This window comes from Cryptomeria japonica, chromosome 6 (genome assembly GCF_030272615.1).
Source record: "Cryptomeria japonica chromosome 6, Sugi_1.0, whole genome shotgun sequence".
Classification (NCBI taxonomy): Eukaryota; Viridiplantae; Streptophyta; class Pinopsida; order Cupressales; family Cupressaceae; genus Cryptomeria; species Cryptomeria japonica.
In genome coordinates this window covers 240,357,251-240,376,318 of record NC_081410.1, presented here as the reverse complement: position 1 = coordinate 240,376,318, position 19,068 = coordinate 240,357,251, and the positions used below count along the sequence as shown (strand labels likewise).

Sequence of the window (19,068 nt, the reverse complement as noted above, 5' to 3'; positions counted from 1 at the left end):
TTTTGATGACTCTTGCAACGCTCTGAAGACAAATCTAGCCCATGAAAAGGAAAAGAGGAAGAAGGTTGAAGAAGAAAACCAGCAGTGGAGAAAGTAGGTTCTCCATCTTACCAAACCACTCAATCATGAGATCTCGGTTACTCCGCCACAACCTCTTCAGCAGGGATCGATGAAAGATTATGATGATATGAAGGGCTTGTACACTCAGGCAAAGGAGTGGATTTCAGACGCTTCGGCGCGTGTTGACATACCGGTAGAGAATTTAGTATCGGCACACCACACAGCCTCTTCACTGATCAATCGTATCCTGGATCTAGCCACCAATTGGGAGGATGTGGATGAAATTCAGAATGAAATACTCCCACATCTGAAGGTTATCCGAGGCTTGTCGAAGAGAAGCCTAGTGGATTCAGGTATCATACAGGCTGGAGACAGGTACAACTTCAGCACATGGTACTATGCCTTGGTCACTCGGATTGAAGTTCTGAAGAAATCCGAGACCAATTGCTTTGAGACAGAGGAAAGTGTTAGAGAGATCCTGGGCAAGGTATTCCATGTGGCGTCAGAGATTTGGAAGAAGGAAAGCATAAGGGAGACACATTTGCAGGCAGAAAACCTGAGAACTAGGATCCAGTCTAGCTTTTTCAAGGATTCAGGGATGATTGACAAAGGCGATCTCTCGAAAATTGCAAATTTTCTCTTCATTGATGAAAATTTCCTTGCCCAAGCCGTTGAGTGGGAGAGCATCCTCGCCACTTGTACCGATGATGTGGACATCATCGACTTCCAGATTGGTAGTTTGCCAAGTGTCACCATGGAGGAGGTCAAGCTCACTGTGTCCAAGTACGTCGAATCTCTGAAAGAGGAAAGTGGACACTCACCTCAATGAGATTAGCAGTTGCGCCATGTGTCAACCTCCTATTCATTTGAGCTAATAGTATTTTGGGAAACCCTAATTAGGGTTTATGACTTTCAATCTGGGCCCTTGATCATTGTTTGATCTCGACTGTTCATTTGTTTTTGAGAAACTATATAAGGTTGCCTCCTCTCATTTGGAGGGTGTGAGGTTTTTGATGTATTGTTGCGTAAGGTCATTTTGAGATAATATATTGCATGTGCGTTGCTTTGTAATCCCTATTGTTTGAATGATTTGCATGGTTTCAATTTCCTCAACACTTAGTTAAAATTAGTTTAGATTTGCTTTCATTGTTGTTAATTTGAATGAAGGATTTGATAAGTGTCAATTGATGGTGTATCTCCGCTCATACTTTTGGTAAATGGATGATTTCCATTTTACCGTGCAAAGTTAGTTTGAGCCCATCCTCTGTGCATCCCAACATCTTAATCATAAGCACAATCCATCGAAGATTGCACCGACTTTGTGTAGTTGTCCCTAGTGTGGCGAAGCAAGGTTTGGTTTCTCGAGAGCATCCAGTTGACACCGTCTCCAGAGTTCATAGGATTAGATTAGCCTTCTCAAACCCTATCTCTTTTCTCCTTTATTTTGAAAGTCTAAATCCGTAGAAAATCCAAAAAAAAAAAGAAGAGCCTGAAATTGCTAAATCCATCTAAATCCAGCAGTTCAAGATAGTTGTTAAACGTAAGTCCCCCTTGAGATTTTCAGCATACACTACCCAAGAAACTATTCCACTAAAGTCGCTTGTTCGCACATATAGACCTTGGAATCAATAGTGATTTTTCAAGAGATGATAGAATGCCTTCGGGTATCCTATCCTAATGTTTGGTAGATGATAAAACAGACACCAACACACTCATAGGATAGGATTGAACACAACCAACAAATAGTTCTTCTTAAGGGGAAAACTGGTGTTACTTTCTCAATACCCAATGGAAAAGCATAAAATCAAATCCAATGTATCCTATAAGGATTAATCACAATGCATCACAATCATATTCAAAATCACCCAACATACCCAAACCACTCATCCCTCCAATACCATCTTTTCCACACAATCACGACTCCTCAAAAACACAATAATAATGAATTCCTCAATATTCACATCATTGTCATTCATTTAAAACAAAGATAACACCACTTATCTCTCCATGTATGCGAGGAAACAAATAACACACATGCTCTCTATGGTTTTCCCTATCCTACTCAACCCCAACACATGCTAATGCCATATCAACCTAGATGGTGGTGTCTAGCAAAGGATTAACACAATAAAATATAAAATAAAGTTCTCAAGCATACTCAAGTCCATACTTTGAAATAGTAGCACATGATTGACATTTATTAAGACCATTCTCTCAAGAAATCACAAAAGTTTAAAAAGGAAGGCAATTGTAATCACATACAAAGCACTAAAGCCATGAAAATACTTTCTCCCTTTTAAAGACGCATTGATACAAAAATAATAACCAAGAGAAGTGGGAGCCTACCTACCAACTTCAAGCTTGTAAAAATGGTAGAAAGAAGCTCACTTCATTCTCCTTCAAGCTTCCAAGCCTTAAAATAATCCTGAGTGTCTTCATAATTCTCACCAAGCTCAAACTCTCTCACAAAATTCGCAAGTTGAAAATGTAGAAATGAAATGCATAACCATTTCCCAAGCCAAGGGGAATGGAATTTAAAAGAGTGCCATGTCACTTCACTCCATCTAATGGGATGGAGCCACATGGCAACCCCATAACCCCCATTACCCAAAGCAACGATGCTCTGACAAAGCTAGTTCATGCATCATATTCCTCCATGTGAACCCACATGGTTTCACCATACCAAAGCATGGAGTGGAGTGTACTCAACTTGTCATACCATTTGGAAGCAAATGAATTGAGTTGAGCATACTCACTCAAGCTCCCCATGCCCAAATAAATGCAAGCTCTTCTCAGATTGCTTATAACGGTGTGCAAATTCTTCCAAAAGACTCAAACATATTTTGACAAGTACCCTACCAAGAGATACTTGGCCTAGGTATTTGAAATAAACAGTAAAATACAAAAAAGTAACTTTTGATGTGCTTTCAAAAGTCCAAATCCTCAAATCTGAATTTCACTATTGAAGCGAAATTAAATCATTTAAAATCATAGATCCTGCCATATATACTAAAATAAAATCTTTAAATATAAGGGGAACATAACTATAAAACATCACATAGGTAACAGGGGAGTCTTGGTCACTTGACCAAGATGGTTTAGCAAAACTAGGAGGACATAGTCAAGGTCTCATTGCTCCATGGTGGGGAATCTGTGACAGTTATCTGATGCCTATTGTTGGCCAGTCTTGTCTACACATTCATTGTGCCTATCAGATCTTATTATACAATTCATAGCCAAAGCACATAACATTAGGCCACACTACTGACATGTTCATTTTCATATGCTAATTTGTATACAGCAAAATCTTGAATATGAACACATATCTAGAAGAAAATAGTCAAGGTCTCATTGCTCCTTGGTGGGGAACCCTTGACAGTTATCCAGTGCCTATTGTTGGCCAATCTTGTCTACACATTCATTGTGCACATTAGATCTTATTATACAATTCAGAGCCAAAGCACAATAATATTAGGCCACACTCTTCGCATGTTCATTTTCATATGCTAATTTGCATACACAGTGAAATCTTGAATATGAACACATATAAAAATTTATAATTACCAAACTGCTAGTCACACATAACAAATATAGTCATAAAATGAATTCATAATCCATTATGATAAGATCACATCAACCCAATCTAATATTATATTCAAATGACAAGATCACATCAACCCAATCTCATATTTTATTCGAATGATAAGATCACATCAAACCAATCTCATATTCTATTCGAATGTAACTTATAGCATTGATTAACATGGAATCCTATATAAATCTACCATTCATATATAACTTGAAATCAACATTTAAATATTTTAGTTATTGCCCTAAAAAATTGTCATGCAAAAATGTTTTGATGAATCAAAATTGTATCACCCACATTGTCAGATTTAAGTTTTACTGCTTACTGAGAGATAACTGTGAAAAGTTCTAGGTGTTTGAATATTAAACATTTGTTAAAGTGCCGATATTTTGTAGGGGCTTACCACTGTAGAGTTTTGCAATAGGCAACCTGGTTGCAACGAATATTGGAAGATTTAAAAATCAAGACAGCTAAGCCCGCATGGATGTTTGGTGACAATGAACATAGAGATCTATCTAGCATTTATATCGGTGTTCATATAATCATTACTAAATATTCTAATGCATTCTACCTCAATCATGACCAATGAGGAAGAGGTCTTGATCTTGTATTTATCCTTTTTAACCCATAAAGTTCTTATATTACATAACATAACCATGCCTTACAATCCCTTGTTAAAACTTGCAATCTGTGACTAGCTTGAAAAATGATTTACTATCTTGTTATTTGAAGTTGTCATTTGCTCTTGTTCTTTTTTAATGATTTTTTTATATATATATATATATTTTAACAATTTAACATTTTGTGTTTCATATTTTTATTGGCAGGGTCTTCTGACCTATGATTATGTTACTGGGTACAAGGGCCAAGTTATATTGATTAAGTGTGAAAAAACAGAGAAGATAATTGTTCTATGCTGGACTATCGCGCTCTTCTATTTGTCCAAAATACCAGTCAAATCTATTTAATTTGTTTTATTGGGACACGTATCAAGATCATGAATTGTGAAGTTTTTCAACTAAAGGAATTGGTGAGCTTCTCGCCTCATTACTTATGTAACTATTTGCATAAATAATTGAGGAAGAATCCTATTGTTTATGATTTTATTTTTCTTGTTGTTATTGTTTGAGGTTTCTCATGTGTTTTGTCCAAAGTAAATCTATATGGTATGATGGTCTTGGTGGTTCATGCCAACAAGGGGGTGTGAGTTCATGTCCCAAGTAGTCACACAATTTCCATTACAGAAAACATCATTGGCCAAATCAAGCAGATCAATAACCAAGGCCTTACTGAAAACTCATATTAGTGCCGTTTCTTTTATGTTTAGAGAGTCCATTTTTTGGACTTAAATATAGCAAAATATTCAATTGGCATTTTTTCAACCAGTAGACATCTAGCTATTTGAAAAGTGGCTGATTGTCTTTTTAACTTCTGTTATATAACTAAACAGCTTGTAACTAATTTCCTACTATACATACAAATTAAGACAATTTACTCAGTTGAGAAATCATGGCTAAGATAGGTCTATTTTCAGGTATAATTCTGGAAGAACTGTTAAAATTATAAATCTTAAATATGATGGACATTTAATGAGATATATATGTTATATCCCAATTTCTGCCAGATGTTCTCCAAACATTGTATTAGCTAGTTGCCAAGCACTGGAATCTTCTTGAAAATCTGTGTATGATTTGTATTGTAAATGGCTCTGACATTTTAATATCTCAAATCACTCTATTAGAATAAATTTCACTGTTAACAATTGCATGTATTTTTAGGCATTAGTTCTTGGTATCTCCTTTTTCTGTTTTTTCAAATCTTTGGACAATGCTGTTTTTTCTAAAGGATATTAAGGTTATATCTTCAAACCTAATTTTCTAGAATCAAATTAAAAATTTCAATTCCATTAATCTCTGACTTGTTTTATAGTATTACGGTACTCTTCAATATTGTTGACATCATAGGCCTTTTTTAATCTACATATTGTCATTATTAACTGTGCAACTTTTTACATTGGGAATGTGCAGGAGGTGGAGCCTTATCAAATTCGAGAAGTTTTGCGATGTAGGCAATTTTACTCATCTCTTATGTGAAGTTTGTTATTCATGTAAATTTTTCATGCAAGGTTGTGCAGTACAGAATAAATACCCATGTGTGCTAAGTATTGAACATTTAACTAGTACTGGTGCATATAAAAATATATCAGGTAAAGCTAAATTGGCACCTAAAACAATAGGTAGGTTTTATTTGCGTTTGTTACCTGTCAGAGTGTGTAAAATAATAGAGATTTTATAATTGCAATCTATGTTGTCTAATGATCACTTTCTCTTCTCCTTTGCTTTTGCTTATTTTTAAACCTTGACCGATTAAGATATGTGTTAGAGAAGCAAAGCACATTCTGTGCTTTTCTATTCAGCATGGTAGGAGCAATTCTCCTTTCTACAGCCCAAAGGAATTTGGTGAAAAGGATATGTGAGGTCCTTGCAAAAGTATGAGTTAGGTTCAAATCCCTGTTGCCAAAATAAGGCGTCTTATAACTCAAACAGACACATGTGGTAGGTTGTGGCATAACAATTATGGGGCACATTTGAGTGTGATCCATGTTTACCAAAAAAAAAAAAATGCAGTCCAAGCTTGCGTGACACCCATGCTAAATGCAGCTCAATAATCATCCAATATATGTGAAGCAAAAATGTAATGTCTCCTTCCTAGGTGACAGGTAGTTGAGTAGGGACTGGCTTATCATTGGGTTCTCGTAGGCCAATGGAGTGGAGAGGGGACCCATACTGAGGCTTGTGGAGTTGCACATGGGCTTTATAAGACATTTTGGATGTTCCGAGGCATTTCCTTTTTTTTAAAAGGGATCCCTATTTTTTAGGGAATGACTGAGAATTGGTCTCGGGGTGTCTACGAACCATTCCAAATGATTTGAGACCATCTCCTATTTTTTAGGGATGATTGCCAGTTGATTGGTTGACCACCCGGAGGACTTGGGAGTAGAGCATGAGCCTCTATGAGCATTTCCAGTTGATTGGATACAGTCTCCTACTTTTTAGGAGAATCCCTATTTTCTAGGACACTGCCAGTTCACCTGCTATATTTAGACATCACCAATGTGGCACTTGCATCATCAGTTTTTAGTTTGGGGTGGCCAGGTGATGAGATTTGAATAAAAAATAAATATTGAAGTATTGACTTTAATATTTAATAAAAATAAAATAAAGTGATTATAATAAATTAATAAAGTGTCATAAGTGGTGGCCTCATGGCATGCCTCTCTAGGTAGAAATAAGTTGTTTTGTAAAAGTGGCCATTTTATTAATGATGAAATAAATCCTCAAGAAGTTCAAACTTACTAGAGGAGGCAAAATATTTAATAAAAACTTCATAAAGTATTTTATGTGGCAAAGGGGAATATCCCAAAATGATCGAACCTTTTGGAGGGAAAAGAGAATTAGGGTTGGAGGCAATAAAGTAACATTTGGGGGTTCATTTTCAATGTTCATTAATTCATTTTTACATCAGCATTTTTGGAATTTGGAGATGGAGCAGGTTTCAGCAGCAAATCAGGTTCTTTGAGTATGAAAACGCTAGAAGAAATTGTGAATTGGATGGAAACCTAGTTCATTGTTGGGGAAGATCTACACAGAGTCTTCCTCTGTGCATCATTGGACTTCATTACAGGCTGATTTGCACTCAGATTTGGTTACAACAGTGAGGTATCAGAATATAATTGCATATCAGGGCTTTTTATCAGCATATTGCAGCATTCCAGTGCAACCTCTAGCTGGCCGTACCATTCGGGTGTTATTTACAGTCAAACCTTAGCTGGAAATTAGGTTTGCAGGTCTCTAAGGAGCAGATCGCACTTCATATCAGACCCCTATTGTATATGCTTTTGGCTTCAGCAATAAAATATTCAATAATTTGGGCATAGGCTTCCGGGTATGCAAAACTTGTGTATTTAAATTCATTAATTCTGAAAATTACATTGTTGATCTTTTAAATCAGAATTCTGGAAATTTATACCAGTCCCTTATTTCTTTATTATTTGAGTTGGGAATTATTATTATTTGCATACGAATCATGACCCGACCTTGCACAATCATTTGGCATTAAACACAAAACCGAAACTTTGCAAGAAACCTTAAAACCTCCTTCAATCAGCATTCAATCATCTAACCTTATTCACTGGTCAAAGACAATTTTGAAAACAAAAATCAGAAATTTACTACAGAAAATTAGGATGGTATCTTTCAATGAAGATTTTACATTTTTACTGTAACGAACTGTTAACGGAGGGAATTCAACACCCCGAGAGTGATGAGTCCTCGGAGAGCGAACGGTCCTTCCGATACCTCTACGAACTGGCGCAAGGCTTGGCCAGGGGATAACAGAATGTTCTGGACACGTCGGAGAATCAAGACAGACCTTCGGCAAACTCTGCAAGGCTCTGTGGTCAAGATGGCAGCGCAGGTCCGAGACTGCAGTGCTGTTAGCGGACTACAGCACGACGCGCTAGTGTCTAGGTTAGACAGAGTATAGAGCTAGACAATGACGTGTAGTTCGTACTGACAAAATGCAGAAATCGACGGATGCTAACTAAATAGACAAAATGCAACATGCAGAATGTTAACTATGAAAAATGATAGCTAAATAGAAGAGGAAGTTAGGAACGAACTCACCAAGATGCTCGTTGTGATGTTTACTTCCGCAATATGATATGCTTGGTAAACTTGGTAAACTTGGTAGCTCGTCGATGCTGCAACAATGGTGGTGGTGTCTCCAAGAGCTTCAATCTCCAATCTGCCAAAAGATCCCCTGGAAATGTCCCAAAACCAAGGATATAGACTAAGGGACGAGTTTGAATGTCGGTGGCCGTGCAAGGAGGCATTACGATTACTTCCTGGCACGGGTCGTAACGTCCCAACGACAACTTGCTGGCTGGTAGGTTGGCGGGACAGTAGCGCGTCATGTGGGCCGCGTTTGTGTCTGCGAATCTGTCAGATCGACAGAGTTGGTAACGCCTTTGGGGAAGTTGACATGGACTTCTTCGGTGGACAAAAGGACTAGTTGGTGAACCTGTCCTCCAAGCAGCGTGGGGGAGGGGCCACATGTCGCAATTACCACTAAGGGTGATATTTTTGACTCTACATTTTGCCCCACTTTAGCAAGCATGTCTTCGTTAAGAGATGCAAAGCTAAAGTAGGAAAGGTAGAAAAGGTGAAGAGAAAATATCGCGATAGGGAAGTAGATGCTCGTTGATTAGATGAAGTTGACCTCGGCGATATGATGCTAGAATTTTGGAATAGAAATCGGTACTTGGAACATCGACAACATGCTACCTGTAGTCTAGCCTGATGGATGATAAGATATGATAAAGAAGTTGGAACAAAGCGCAACAAGAACAAGCCTCGCCATGGAGGAAAGTCCTTGATGATGAAAAGATACAAGATAGGGCGGATGCCATTGGTACAATATACGCCGATATGGTTAGTGTCATAGTTGAACTACTCGCGACTTGGCTCGACTCGCCAAGCCCCTGAGAAAAAAACTCGGCGAAAACTCGGCGAAAACTCGAGAAAAACTCGAAAAAACTCGGTGAAAAACTCGGCAACGTAAAAACACGCTTAATTTTAATAAAAAATGCATTTTTTTTTTGCAAAATTTAATGAGAAGATGCATCCAATGAGTCAATAAATGATAACACAAAAGAAACAAGTTGATTCTAGATATATTTAAATGCAAAGTGTCTACAAAATCGCATCCTCATGAGAAATGGTGATGGCTGGAAGCAAAATAGTAAATAGTTTTTGTAAAACCAAAAGTAAATGCAACTTCCTCTTCCCAGCTCTAGCTAAAACTACTTTCAAACTTTCATCATATTTGAAATTTCATCATTCATACTCATAGTTTCAAACTTTCAACTCTAAAATGTATAATACCAGGGTTTCTTCAATGCTAATTATGTTGTTATATGGAGCCTAATCAAACTCGGAGGTTAAATTTTCCCTACTTCCATCAGCGCAGTTTCCCCCTATATTTTTCGACAGGGGTTTGGGGGCAGCGCCCCCAAGTTGGGGTCAAGGGGCATCGCCGAAGGATCCTGAAATTTGACTAAGTCTGGAAAATTGAAGAATCCTCCAAAAACTAGATTTTGCATTATAACTCCTGGAGGTCCGAAACCACTCTCAAACATCCTGACAGTATATATGGAATATAACTTAAAGTATAAGACTTATACTTAAATGTTATATTCCATATATGAATCCTGACGGATAGACCAAAAAACTCGGCGATTACTTGAGGGCATAGTGGGCTCTCAGCGTGGCCCTTCCAAGTGAGTTTCCCCCTTCTCAGCCCAAAACCATAGAGAAAAACAAAAAATGCATGTATTTTTGGTCGTTTTCTGCTGTTATGCTAACCTAGGCGAGTTTTTCTTTAAAACTCGCCGAGTTTTTGACAAAAACTCGCCAAAAACTCGCCGAGTTTTTGGCAAGAACTCGGCGAGTTTTTGTCACTCGCCGAGCTTTCGGCGAGTGTGCCATCTATGGTTAGCGTGATGCTCCATGCCAAGAGCCATATGATAGGGCATGATAAACCGGTATGGATGACCATACGATAGGGCAAATTGGAACGCCGATATGGATAACAATATGATAGGGCAAATTGGAACGCCGATATGGATAACCATATGATACGCCAATATGGATAACCATATGATAGGGCAAATTGGAATGCCGATATGGATAACCATATGATAGGGCAAATTGGAACACTGATATGGATAACCATATGATAGGGCAAATTGGAACACTGATATGGATAACCATATGATAGGGCAAAATGATATACTATGCGATAGGGTAAATAAGTTAGCCGACATGGGTAGCGACATGCTAGATTGCCATGCGATAGGGCAGATAATTTAGCCGACATGGGTAGCGACATGCTAGATTGCCATGCGATAGGGTAATTGGAATTGGAACATAGTAGATTGGCCTCTACCAAGGCAAGAAAGATGATGTAGATTGGAAAGATGGTTTAGCCCCCATGTAGGCAATCTTTGGAAAGAAAAGATAAGGTGGTTTTTCCCCCACCTAGGTGATCTTGGAAAGAAAAGATAAAGTGGTTTGGCCCCCACCTAGGCGCACATAATAAAGCAAATGCATGAAAAAGCATAATAATAAAGGCACAAATGCAGAAATGATGATATGATGCCCCCCCTTAGAATGATATGCATAGAAGGCATGCCATTCTAAGGAGAAGAAGAGTTGTGGCACGCCAACATAACAAGATGTTTCCATGGAATGCCACCAAGAGATAGTGACACGTAAATGTTCACAACATCAAAAGATGCATTGCAAGAGGACAGGGGGATCCGATAGTTTGGCATCAGAACCCATAGTAGTGTCAAAAAGACATAGTATCACTGCAAGATGGGTGTATCGTCATGGTGCCAAATTTCTCGGATTTGAAGAGGAGCACAGGAAGACAAAGATAAAATAAAAATTCGGGTCAACATGGAAGAAAGAAAGGAATGCCCCCAATGCTTTGCATCGTTCTTGAATGTCGAAAAGCAAGATACGACAAATAGGAGGTAAACAAATAGAGGAATGTGTACGACAAAAAATCCCTTGTATCTGAGCACCTACAGAGTAACTCGGGTCCTTCGGGTTAGCACAACGGATAAAAATAGTCAACCTCCTGTATCCAAGTACCTACAGAGTGACCTGGGTCCTCCGGGAGGGAACAAACAGAGAAAGCAAACATGGGGGAATACAACCACACACACATGCAAGCATATGGAGATGAAAAATAAATGTCCTAACAATCAGCCCTTAGGAGGGGATTGTACTGTAGGAGATCATTGTCCTCAAGAAGAGTCTCGTCCTCCCAATCTAGGTCATAGGGAGAGGGGGGGCGAGCTCAGAGAGGGACTATTGCAAGGGCCACACCGAGTGCGTCGCTAGCAGCGATAGCAAGAGACGAAGTAGTAGTAGCTCGAAGGGGGCGAGGGTCAACGATCGTGTGAAGATCGTAGACAAGGCCAGAATGTCCTCCAAGGAGTCCATGCAAGCCTCCGAGGAGGAAGCAGGTGACTCACTTGGAGAAGATGGAACAAGAACATGATTGCCGACCTCTGGAAGAGGGGCAGTGACGAACTCAGGAGAAGGCGAGGCCTTCTCGATCATGCAAATAGAAACATGCAAACCAACAGGCATTGAGACAGGCAAAGGAAGGGATGAAGAACATACTTGTGAAGACTTGCGTCGTGGAAACTTCAAAATAGGGCCCTGCTCAAACTTGCGTTTACACAAGATAGGAGTGTTAGGCCTCCTATCAATCGTAGCAGGTTGAAGGACCCCAAGAAAACTTGAATGCTGGAGCGGTGGCGAAGCAGGTGGTGTAGACAAAGCTGCACTAGGCACCACCTGTGTATGTGACATGTTAAGGGGTCGGGACAATGGAGGCATGTTCGACAAAGAAGTGATAAGCGGAGGATCCAAGGAAGGAGCGATGAAGACCTTCACCGCTTAGGGGGAGGGTCATCAAAGGTCCCTGGAGTAGCGGGAAACGAAACTGAAACTGATGCAGAAGCGAGAGCCATCGAAGGAACAATCTCCCAAATAGTAGTGCTGGAGGATGCACCAATGGACTGTAAGGCAGCGTCACGCGCTCGAGCCTTGGCCCGTTTGAAGCGTTTACGCTGGTTCTGATAGAGGTGGGGACCACCAACCGCAGTCTGAGATAAATCAGGAGCATCATGCTCCATAGGAGAGGCCTTCGGGATCGGCTCAAGGACAAGAGAATGCCTAACCGATGAAGCAAGAGGGACATCCTGAACGGGCACCACATTCACAGCGACAGGCGCCTGACCTTGCTTTGCTTGAGGAGTAGCTAGAGGGATAGGAGGTGCTGACGTGGTCTGTGATGTAGATGCAAGTGGAGACAAAGGAACTTGAGACGAGCGCTTCCTCTTCGCATAGTGAGATGGCCTAGGGATATCGACCATGATGGGAAGCTCGAAGGGTGGACGGGTCGTGGACTTTGGCAGTGAAAGTGCCTTTCCTTTGGTTGCACTAGGTGCAGTCGCAGGAATAGAGGACGCCACTAGGGTCTGCATGGTCCTAGGCGGATGAGGAGGTCTTAGTGCAGGAGCAGGTTTAGCTCGACCCCTTGTGATCGAGGGACATGTGGTGCAACCCGTTCCAAGACTGGGGTCTCAGGTGCAAAAATTGATGTGGGAGGCGACAAAGGTATGGCAGGCTACGTCGACATAGAAGTCGACTCCCTCGTCTTGTATTTATAATACGCACGGTATAAAAGGTCACCGCGGGGAAGCATTGGCCCAATCGGGGTAGGCTAGAAGTTATCCAAGGAGAAGTCCCCACGAGGAATCAACGGTTGATAGCCAGCGTCCTGGATGACATGTACTGCGCCCTCGTGAGGAAACTTTAAGCACTTGTGAACCACGGAAGGAACCCCCTCCATGGCGATCAACCACAGGATCCCAAGTTTGACTCGGAAGAGATCAGACTCAGGGATGATAGTAAAAACCGAGGATATCCCCTTGGGACCTACCATGACCGTGAAGGTGATGCTGTCCAATGGGCTGATAGAGAATCCATGGTGGGTCCACAAGGTAGTGCGGCACTCGTCATAGACTGGCCTATGCCATCCATTCACGAAGAGTGTCTCCCCCGTGATGACATTGACTCTGCTTGAGGGGTCAACCATCACACCTGTGATAGTTTGACTGTTCAATCGGACAAGGATATAGAGAGGAGTAGGCTCTCCGCAATATGGGGCATCGAGTGGTGTGAATGTGATAAGAATGTCAGACACCTTCCCCTTTTGGGCAAGGGGGAGACGATAGGGCTGATGGTCACCATATTGACATATGGACCACCATCCAAGGTTGGATCAGATGGAGAAATCACATTTGTTGAGTGCGGAGGAAACGGTTTGGTATATATTTGCAAGTCATTGTTGGTTTTACCACTGACTTATTCGACTTGTGTTTCCTTGCGTCAACTTTGATAGCCCTAGTGTCGATGTGGTCTTGGACAATGTGTCTAAGACGATAACATCTCTCAGTGTCATGACCAGGCACATGATGGTAATGACAATACTTCGACCCATCGAACTAGCGGGGGTAGGGTCAGCTATTTGACAGAGGTTTAGGCTCAGGTAGGATGATTAGGTTGTCTCGCAACAACCGCTGCATGATACTCAAATAAGAGTCGTTCAATTTTGTGAAGACTTGGTTTTGCGAAGATTGAGAGGCAGCTATTGGAGGAGTAGCTGCTATATTAGCCATGGCTTTATTCCTTTGAGACCCATCTGAGGACGTGCCAGGAAAAGACCCACCACGAGGGTTCAAAGAAGAGTCTCCAAACTGCGTCACGGTGTGTTGATAATCGGTGAAGGCAAAGCACATGTTGCAAAGTTTTGATAACGTTTCAGGGACAACTTCTCCCTCAATGTCGATTGCAGGTTGCCTATGAACATACGTTGCAAGTCGTTATCCGACAGGGCAAAGGGGATCTTAGTTGAGATTGCTTGATATCGTGAGATAAAATCTATCACCTTCTCATTTGGTTTCTGCTTACAATGAACAAGGTCGGATATAGTGACCTTGCTGCCTATGTTAGCCTAAAACCTCTTGAGAAAGAGGTCCACCAATTGGTCAAAGGTGCAGATGGAGTGGTCAGGTAGAGAATTGTACCACTCCAATGCAGTCCCTTTGAGGGAACGAGTAAAGTCCGGATTGTGATAGTCACTACACATGGTCATAAATGAATTAATGTGAGTGTTTGGGTCACCATCGCGACCATTGGAATGATGGTATTTAGGATGGTAGTCACTACACATGGTCATAAATGAATCAAACTTCAATGACTCGGCGATCGTTGGAAGGATGGTATTTAGGATAGTGATGTCTAAAGGGCTCTTCCTATAGTACGCGGGTGCAGATGATTGGCCAGAAGCAAAAGCCAGAGAAGTGAGCTGCAACTGAAGCTGGCCCATGTTCTGCAGTATAGTATTCAGAACCGGGTTCGTAGGCGGAGGAGGAGGTGGTGGAGTTGCACCACCTCCCCCGCCAGACAACATGCCGGCTAATGTGGCACTGGCAGAGAAAATTGCAATATGGGCAGCAATGGAAATAGCAGTCGAGTCACTAGCCATACCCGTGTAACCTAAAGGAATAGAGGAGGCACTGTTACTTGGGATGGTGGAATCCACCATGCGGGCTCCCAACCTTGGGATGCTAACATTGACCTGGGTCCGGAATAGATCAAACTGGGTGTCCACAGGGGGTACCTCGTCTAGGGGCACATGGCTTTTAACAATCATGGAAAGGGCCGTCAGCATCTCCAGGCCTCTCTTGTTGGATATCAACATGTCTCTCAACGTGTTGACGACATTCCCTACTTGTGGGAGGATGTTCTTTCGGTTCAGGAATCCCTCAAAATCTCTCTGATTCTGCTCTAAAGAATTGATTTGCTTAAAATCGATAGAGACAACGGAATCGTGATCGATAGCAGGAGGGGAATGTTGTTTGTAATTAGGGCTGGCGGATTCCAACATTGGAATCCGCCTCCATCATATAGGGCCAGGTCCAATACTCCTCGGCTCCCACCTAAAAAGGCTCCCACGCTACACTTAAACATATCACGCCTCCTTGATAGGGCCGACCCTATCCAATTCAATTAAAAGGGAATTAATATAATTAATATAATTAATAATGTTTAATTCAAGAAGGCCGACATGTTAAAAGGAAATCAGTCTCCTATAAATGTGACACTTGCTTCTCATTATCATTATTCCAACTCAGGCAGATGAAAATTTTATTCAGTGAGAAGCGAACTTTATACTAAGGCATCTGACAAACAGCGAACTCCATTAGTTAGCAGCAGATCCTCAACAGTAGACAGCGAACTCCATTAGTTAGCAGCAGATCCTCAACAGTAGACAGCGAACTCCATTAGTTAGCAGCAGATCCTCAATAGGAGGCAGCGAACTCCATCAGACATCTGCAGATCCCTAGTTAAAGGCAGTGAACTTCAGTTCATCAATAGGAGACAGCGAACTCCATTAGACACCTGCAGATCTCAAATTAAGGGCAGCAAACTTCATAAGAAGCTGGAGACCATACAGCGAACTTCATAAGAAGCTGGAGACCATATAGCGAACTTCATAAGAGGCTGTAGATCATATGTAATGTTCAGTTGAATTCAAAATCATAATCAGATCTGAGGATCCTTTGGCTGGGTTTTTCCTCCTAGGAGGTTTTCCCAGGGTAACTGTGTTTTTGTCTTTTGCATTTCATTTCCTTTATTATGCTTAAGTCTGAAAAACAATAAGTTAATTAACCTTGTTCTAATTTTCCGAATTTTATTCAATCTGAAAGTACTAAAAATAACATGGTATCAGAGCTAATTGGTTAGATCAATCTTCAAATTTAAAATTCAGTACACCTTTATTTCCAGATTGCTGTAGCTTTTGCAGATCAGGTCAATGGGGCTGAAAGTTGAAGATAGGCTTGATGGGAATCTAAATTTTACTGCTTGGAAAGTTTGAATCAAGTTGGCTCTTGAGGAAGAAGATCTTCTTCAATTCATTGAAGCGAAAGAGCTAACTGAGCCTTCGGATGCAGCTGAGTTGAAACAATTCAAAAGGTATGCTATCAAGGCCAGGAAGATTCTCATTGATTCAGTCAAAGACCACCTCATCACCTCTATTGCCTCATTCACCACTGCAAGGGAAATGTTCAGCCATCTACAAGGTACATATGAAGTTAACAATCTTAGTAGGGCAATTACGTTAAGACAACAACTACTTAATATCAAAATGGCTAAAGAAGATTCTGTTATTTCCTATTTCATAAAAATTTCAGAACTAAAGAATCAGCTAGGTTTAATTGGCCATAACATGGAAGATAAAGACCTTGTCATGATTGCCCTTAATGGTCTACCTCTCTCTTGGGAGTCATTTATCCAAACCGTTAGTGGTCGGTCGGAGTTACCTACTCTTGATCGCCTTAAGAATGATTGCATACAGGAAGAGTCTCGCCTCTTCACAAGGAGTCAATCCAAGAGCCCCCATGTAGATGACCATCACATGCTTGCAGCTCAATGCAAGAAAAGGGGAAATTGGAAGCAACCTTATCCTAGAAGAAATAGGGATTCCAGATCCTTTAGTTACCAACACCCTTGGAAGAAACCAAGAGATACCTCACGTGTGTGATGTTTTAGATGTGACAGATTCGGTCATTATGCTAAGAAATGTCAGTTTAACCCTAACCAAAGTGAAGCAAACCTAAATGAAGTCTCAGAACAAAATGATGACTTCTTATTCATCTCCGCTTTATCTAGCAGTGTTCCCTTAGATAGCAATACATGGTTGATTGACAGTGGTGCCTCCAGACACATCACAGGTTACTGCGATCATCTTTCAGGCCTAGTAGAAGAGGATACCAGTCTTCACGTAGTAATTGGTGATGATGCTCGTTATTCGGTAAGAGGTTCTGGCTCTACTTCTCTAAAATTAGATTCTAGTATTTCCTTGCATCTTAGTGATATATTGTTTGTTCCTGGAATTAAAAGAAACCTAATTTCCATTTCTGCTCTAGAAGATAAAGGTTATCAAATTGCATTTTCTGAAGGAAAAGTTCTTGCTTGGTCTAAGAAAGATAGTTTTGAATCTGCTCGTATAATTGGTCATAGATATGATAGTCTTTATAAGCTCTCTACTAACCCTATTCAAGCCCTCATTAATGAGGCCCCAGAATCATGTGAGTTATGACATAGAAGACTTGGACATCTACATTATCAAGCCCTTCCATCCCTTGAAAGGCTAGTCAAAGGTATGCCTAAACTCAGTCAAATTCATGATAACACTTGTAAAGGTTGTGCTATTGGTAAGAATGTTAAAAGTCCTTTTCATAAAAGTGAAAATAGAGCTAAAGACAAACTAGAACTTGTTCACTCTGATTTATGTGGTCCTATGTCTATAGCATCTCCTAGTGGATTCCTTTATTATGTAATCTTCATAGATGATTTCTCTAGGAAAACTTGGATCTACTTCTTGAAATCTAAAGAATCTGATGAAGTCTTAAGTAAATTTAAGGAGTTTAAAGCATTAGCTGAAAACCTCTCTGGTAAAAGAATCAAATGTTTAAGATCTGACAATGGAGGTGAGTACACCTCCGGTAGCTTTCATGATTTTTGTGTTGAGTCAGGAATTAAGAGGGAGTTTTGTGTTCCATACAATCCTCAACAAAATGGTGTTGCTGAAAGAAAGAATAGGACCATTGTGGAAGCTACAAAGGCTATGATTCACAATTAAGACTTGCAGACCTCCCTATGGGCTGAGGCTTCTAGAACAGCAGTATATATCCAGAACAGATGTCCTCATCGTGCTCTAAAGAACATGACCCCGGAAGAAGCCTTCACGGGACTCAAACCAGACATTAGTCACCTCAGGATCTTTGGAAGTCTCGTCTATGTTCATGTTCCCAAGGAAAAACGATCAAAGTTGGAACCCTCCGGAAAGAAAGGCATGCTAGTCGGATACAGTGAATCCTCCAAAGCATTCAAGATTTACATCCTAGGTCAAAGGTATGTTGAGGTAAGTAGGGATGTTAAATTTGAAGAAGACATTGCGTTTAAGAAATCGAAGGGTTCCTGTGTTATTGATGAATCTGATGATAATCAAAATATGAATGTTGATACTAACCCTGAGATTCAGAGTGAGCAAGTTGAACCTCCACCACAAGATGATCATGATGATCCTCCAAAACCCATGAATCCTACTGATATTCCTAGTGACATTGTCGTTACCAAGAAGAGACCACTTTGGGTAAGAAACACCATTCAAGAAGTTGAAAGATTTGCTGCTCCAAGTGGCACCTTCCGTGAAACTAAGAGACCTTAGGTATTTTCCAACTATGTTTCTTTAATGTGTAATCTCATTGAAACTGAACCTTGCAATGTTGAAGAAGCCTTAAGTCATCATGCCTGGAAGCTTGCTATGGATGAAGAATATCAGTCAATCATCAAGAATGATGTGTGGGGACCTTGTGCCCAGACCCAAAGGTAAGTCTGTTGTTTCCTCTAAATGGTTATTTAAAATTAAACATAATGCTGATGGTAGTATTGAAAAATATAATGCTAGATTTGTAGCGCATGGTTTTTCCCAAAAGGAAGGCATAGACTATGAAGAAACATTCGCTCTTGTTGCTAGATATACTTCCATTAGAACAATAATTGCTATTGCTGCTTCTAAGGGTTGGAAACTACATCAGATGGATGTTAAGACTGCCTTTCTCAATGGTGTCATTGAGGAAGAAGTCTATATTGAGCAACCTGAGGGATATGAGATTCAGGATAGATTAACCCATGTGTGCAGGT

General features: G+C 40.5%; 1 protein-coding gene across 4 annotated transcripts in view; it reads left to right on the top strand.

Moving 5' to 3' along the window:
- The window catches only part of LOC131075652 (autophagy-related protein 101), a 74,718-nt gene that overhangs the window by 18,882 nt on the left and 36,768 nt on the right, over positions 1-19,068 (top strand). For 3 of the 4 annotated variants that reach the window (XM_058012487.2, XM_058012486.2, XM_058012485.2), the window contains 2 exons: positions 4,477-4,679; positions 5,677-5,713. In XM_058012487.2, coding sequence (XP_057868470.2) covers positions 4,563-4,679; positions 5,677-5,713 — 154 coding nt within the window. In that variant the 5' untranslated portion in view covers positions 4,477-4,562. Of the gene's footprint in view, positions 1-4,475; positions 4,680-5,676; positions 5,714-19,068 lie in introns of those variants that run through there. The other variant, XM_059207336.1, reaches the window with a different exon arrangement.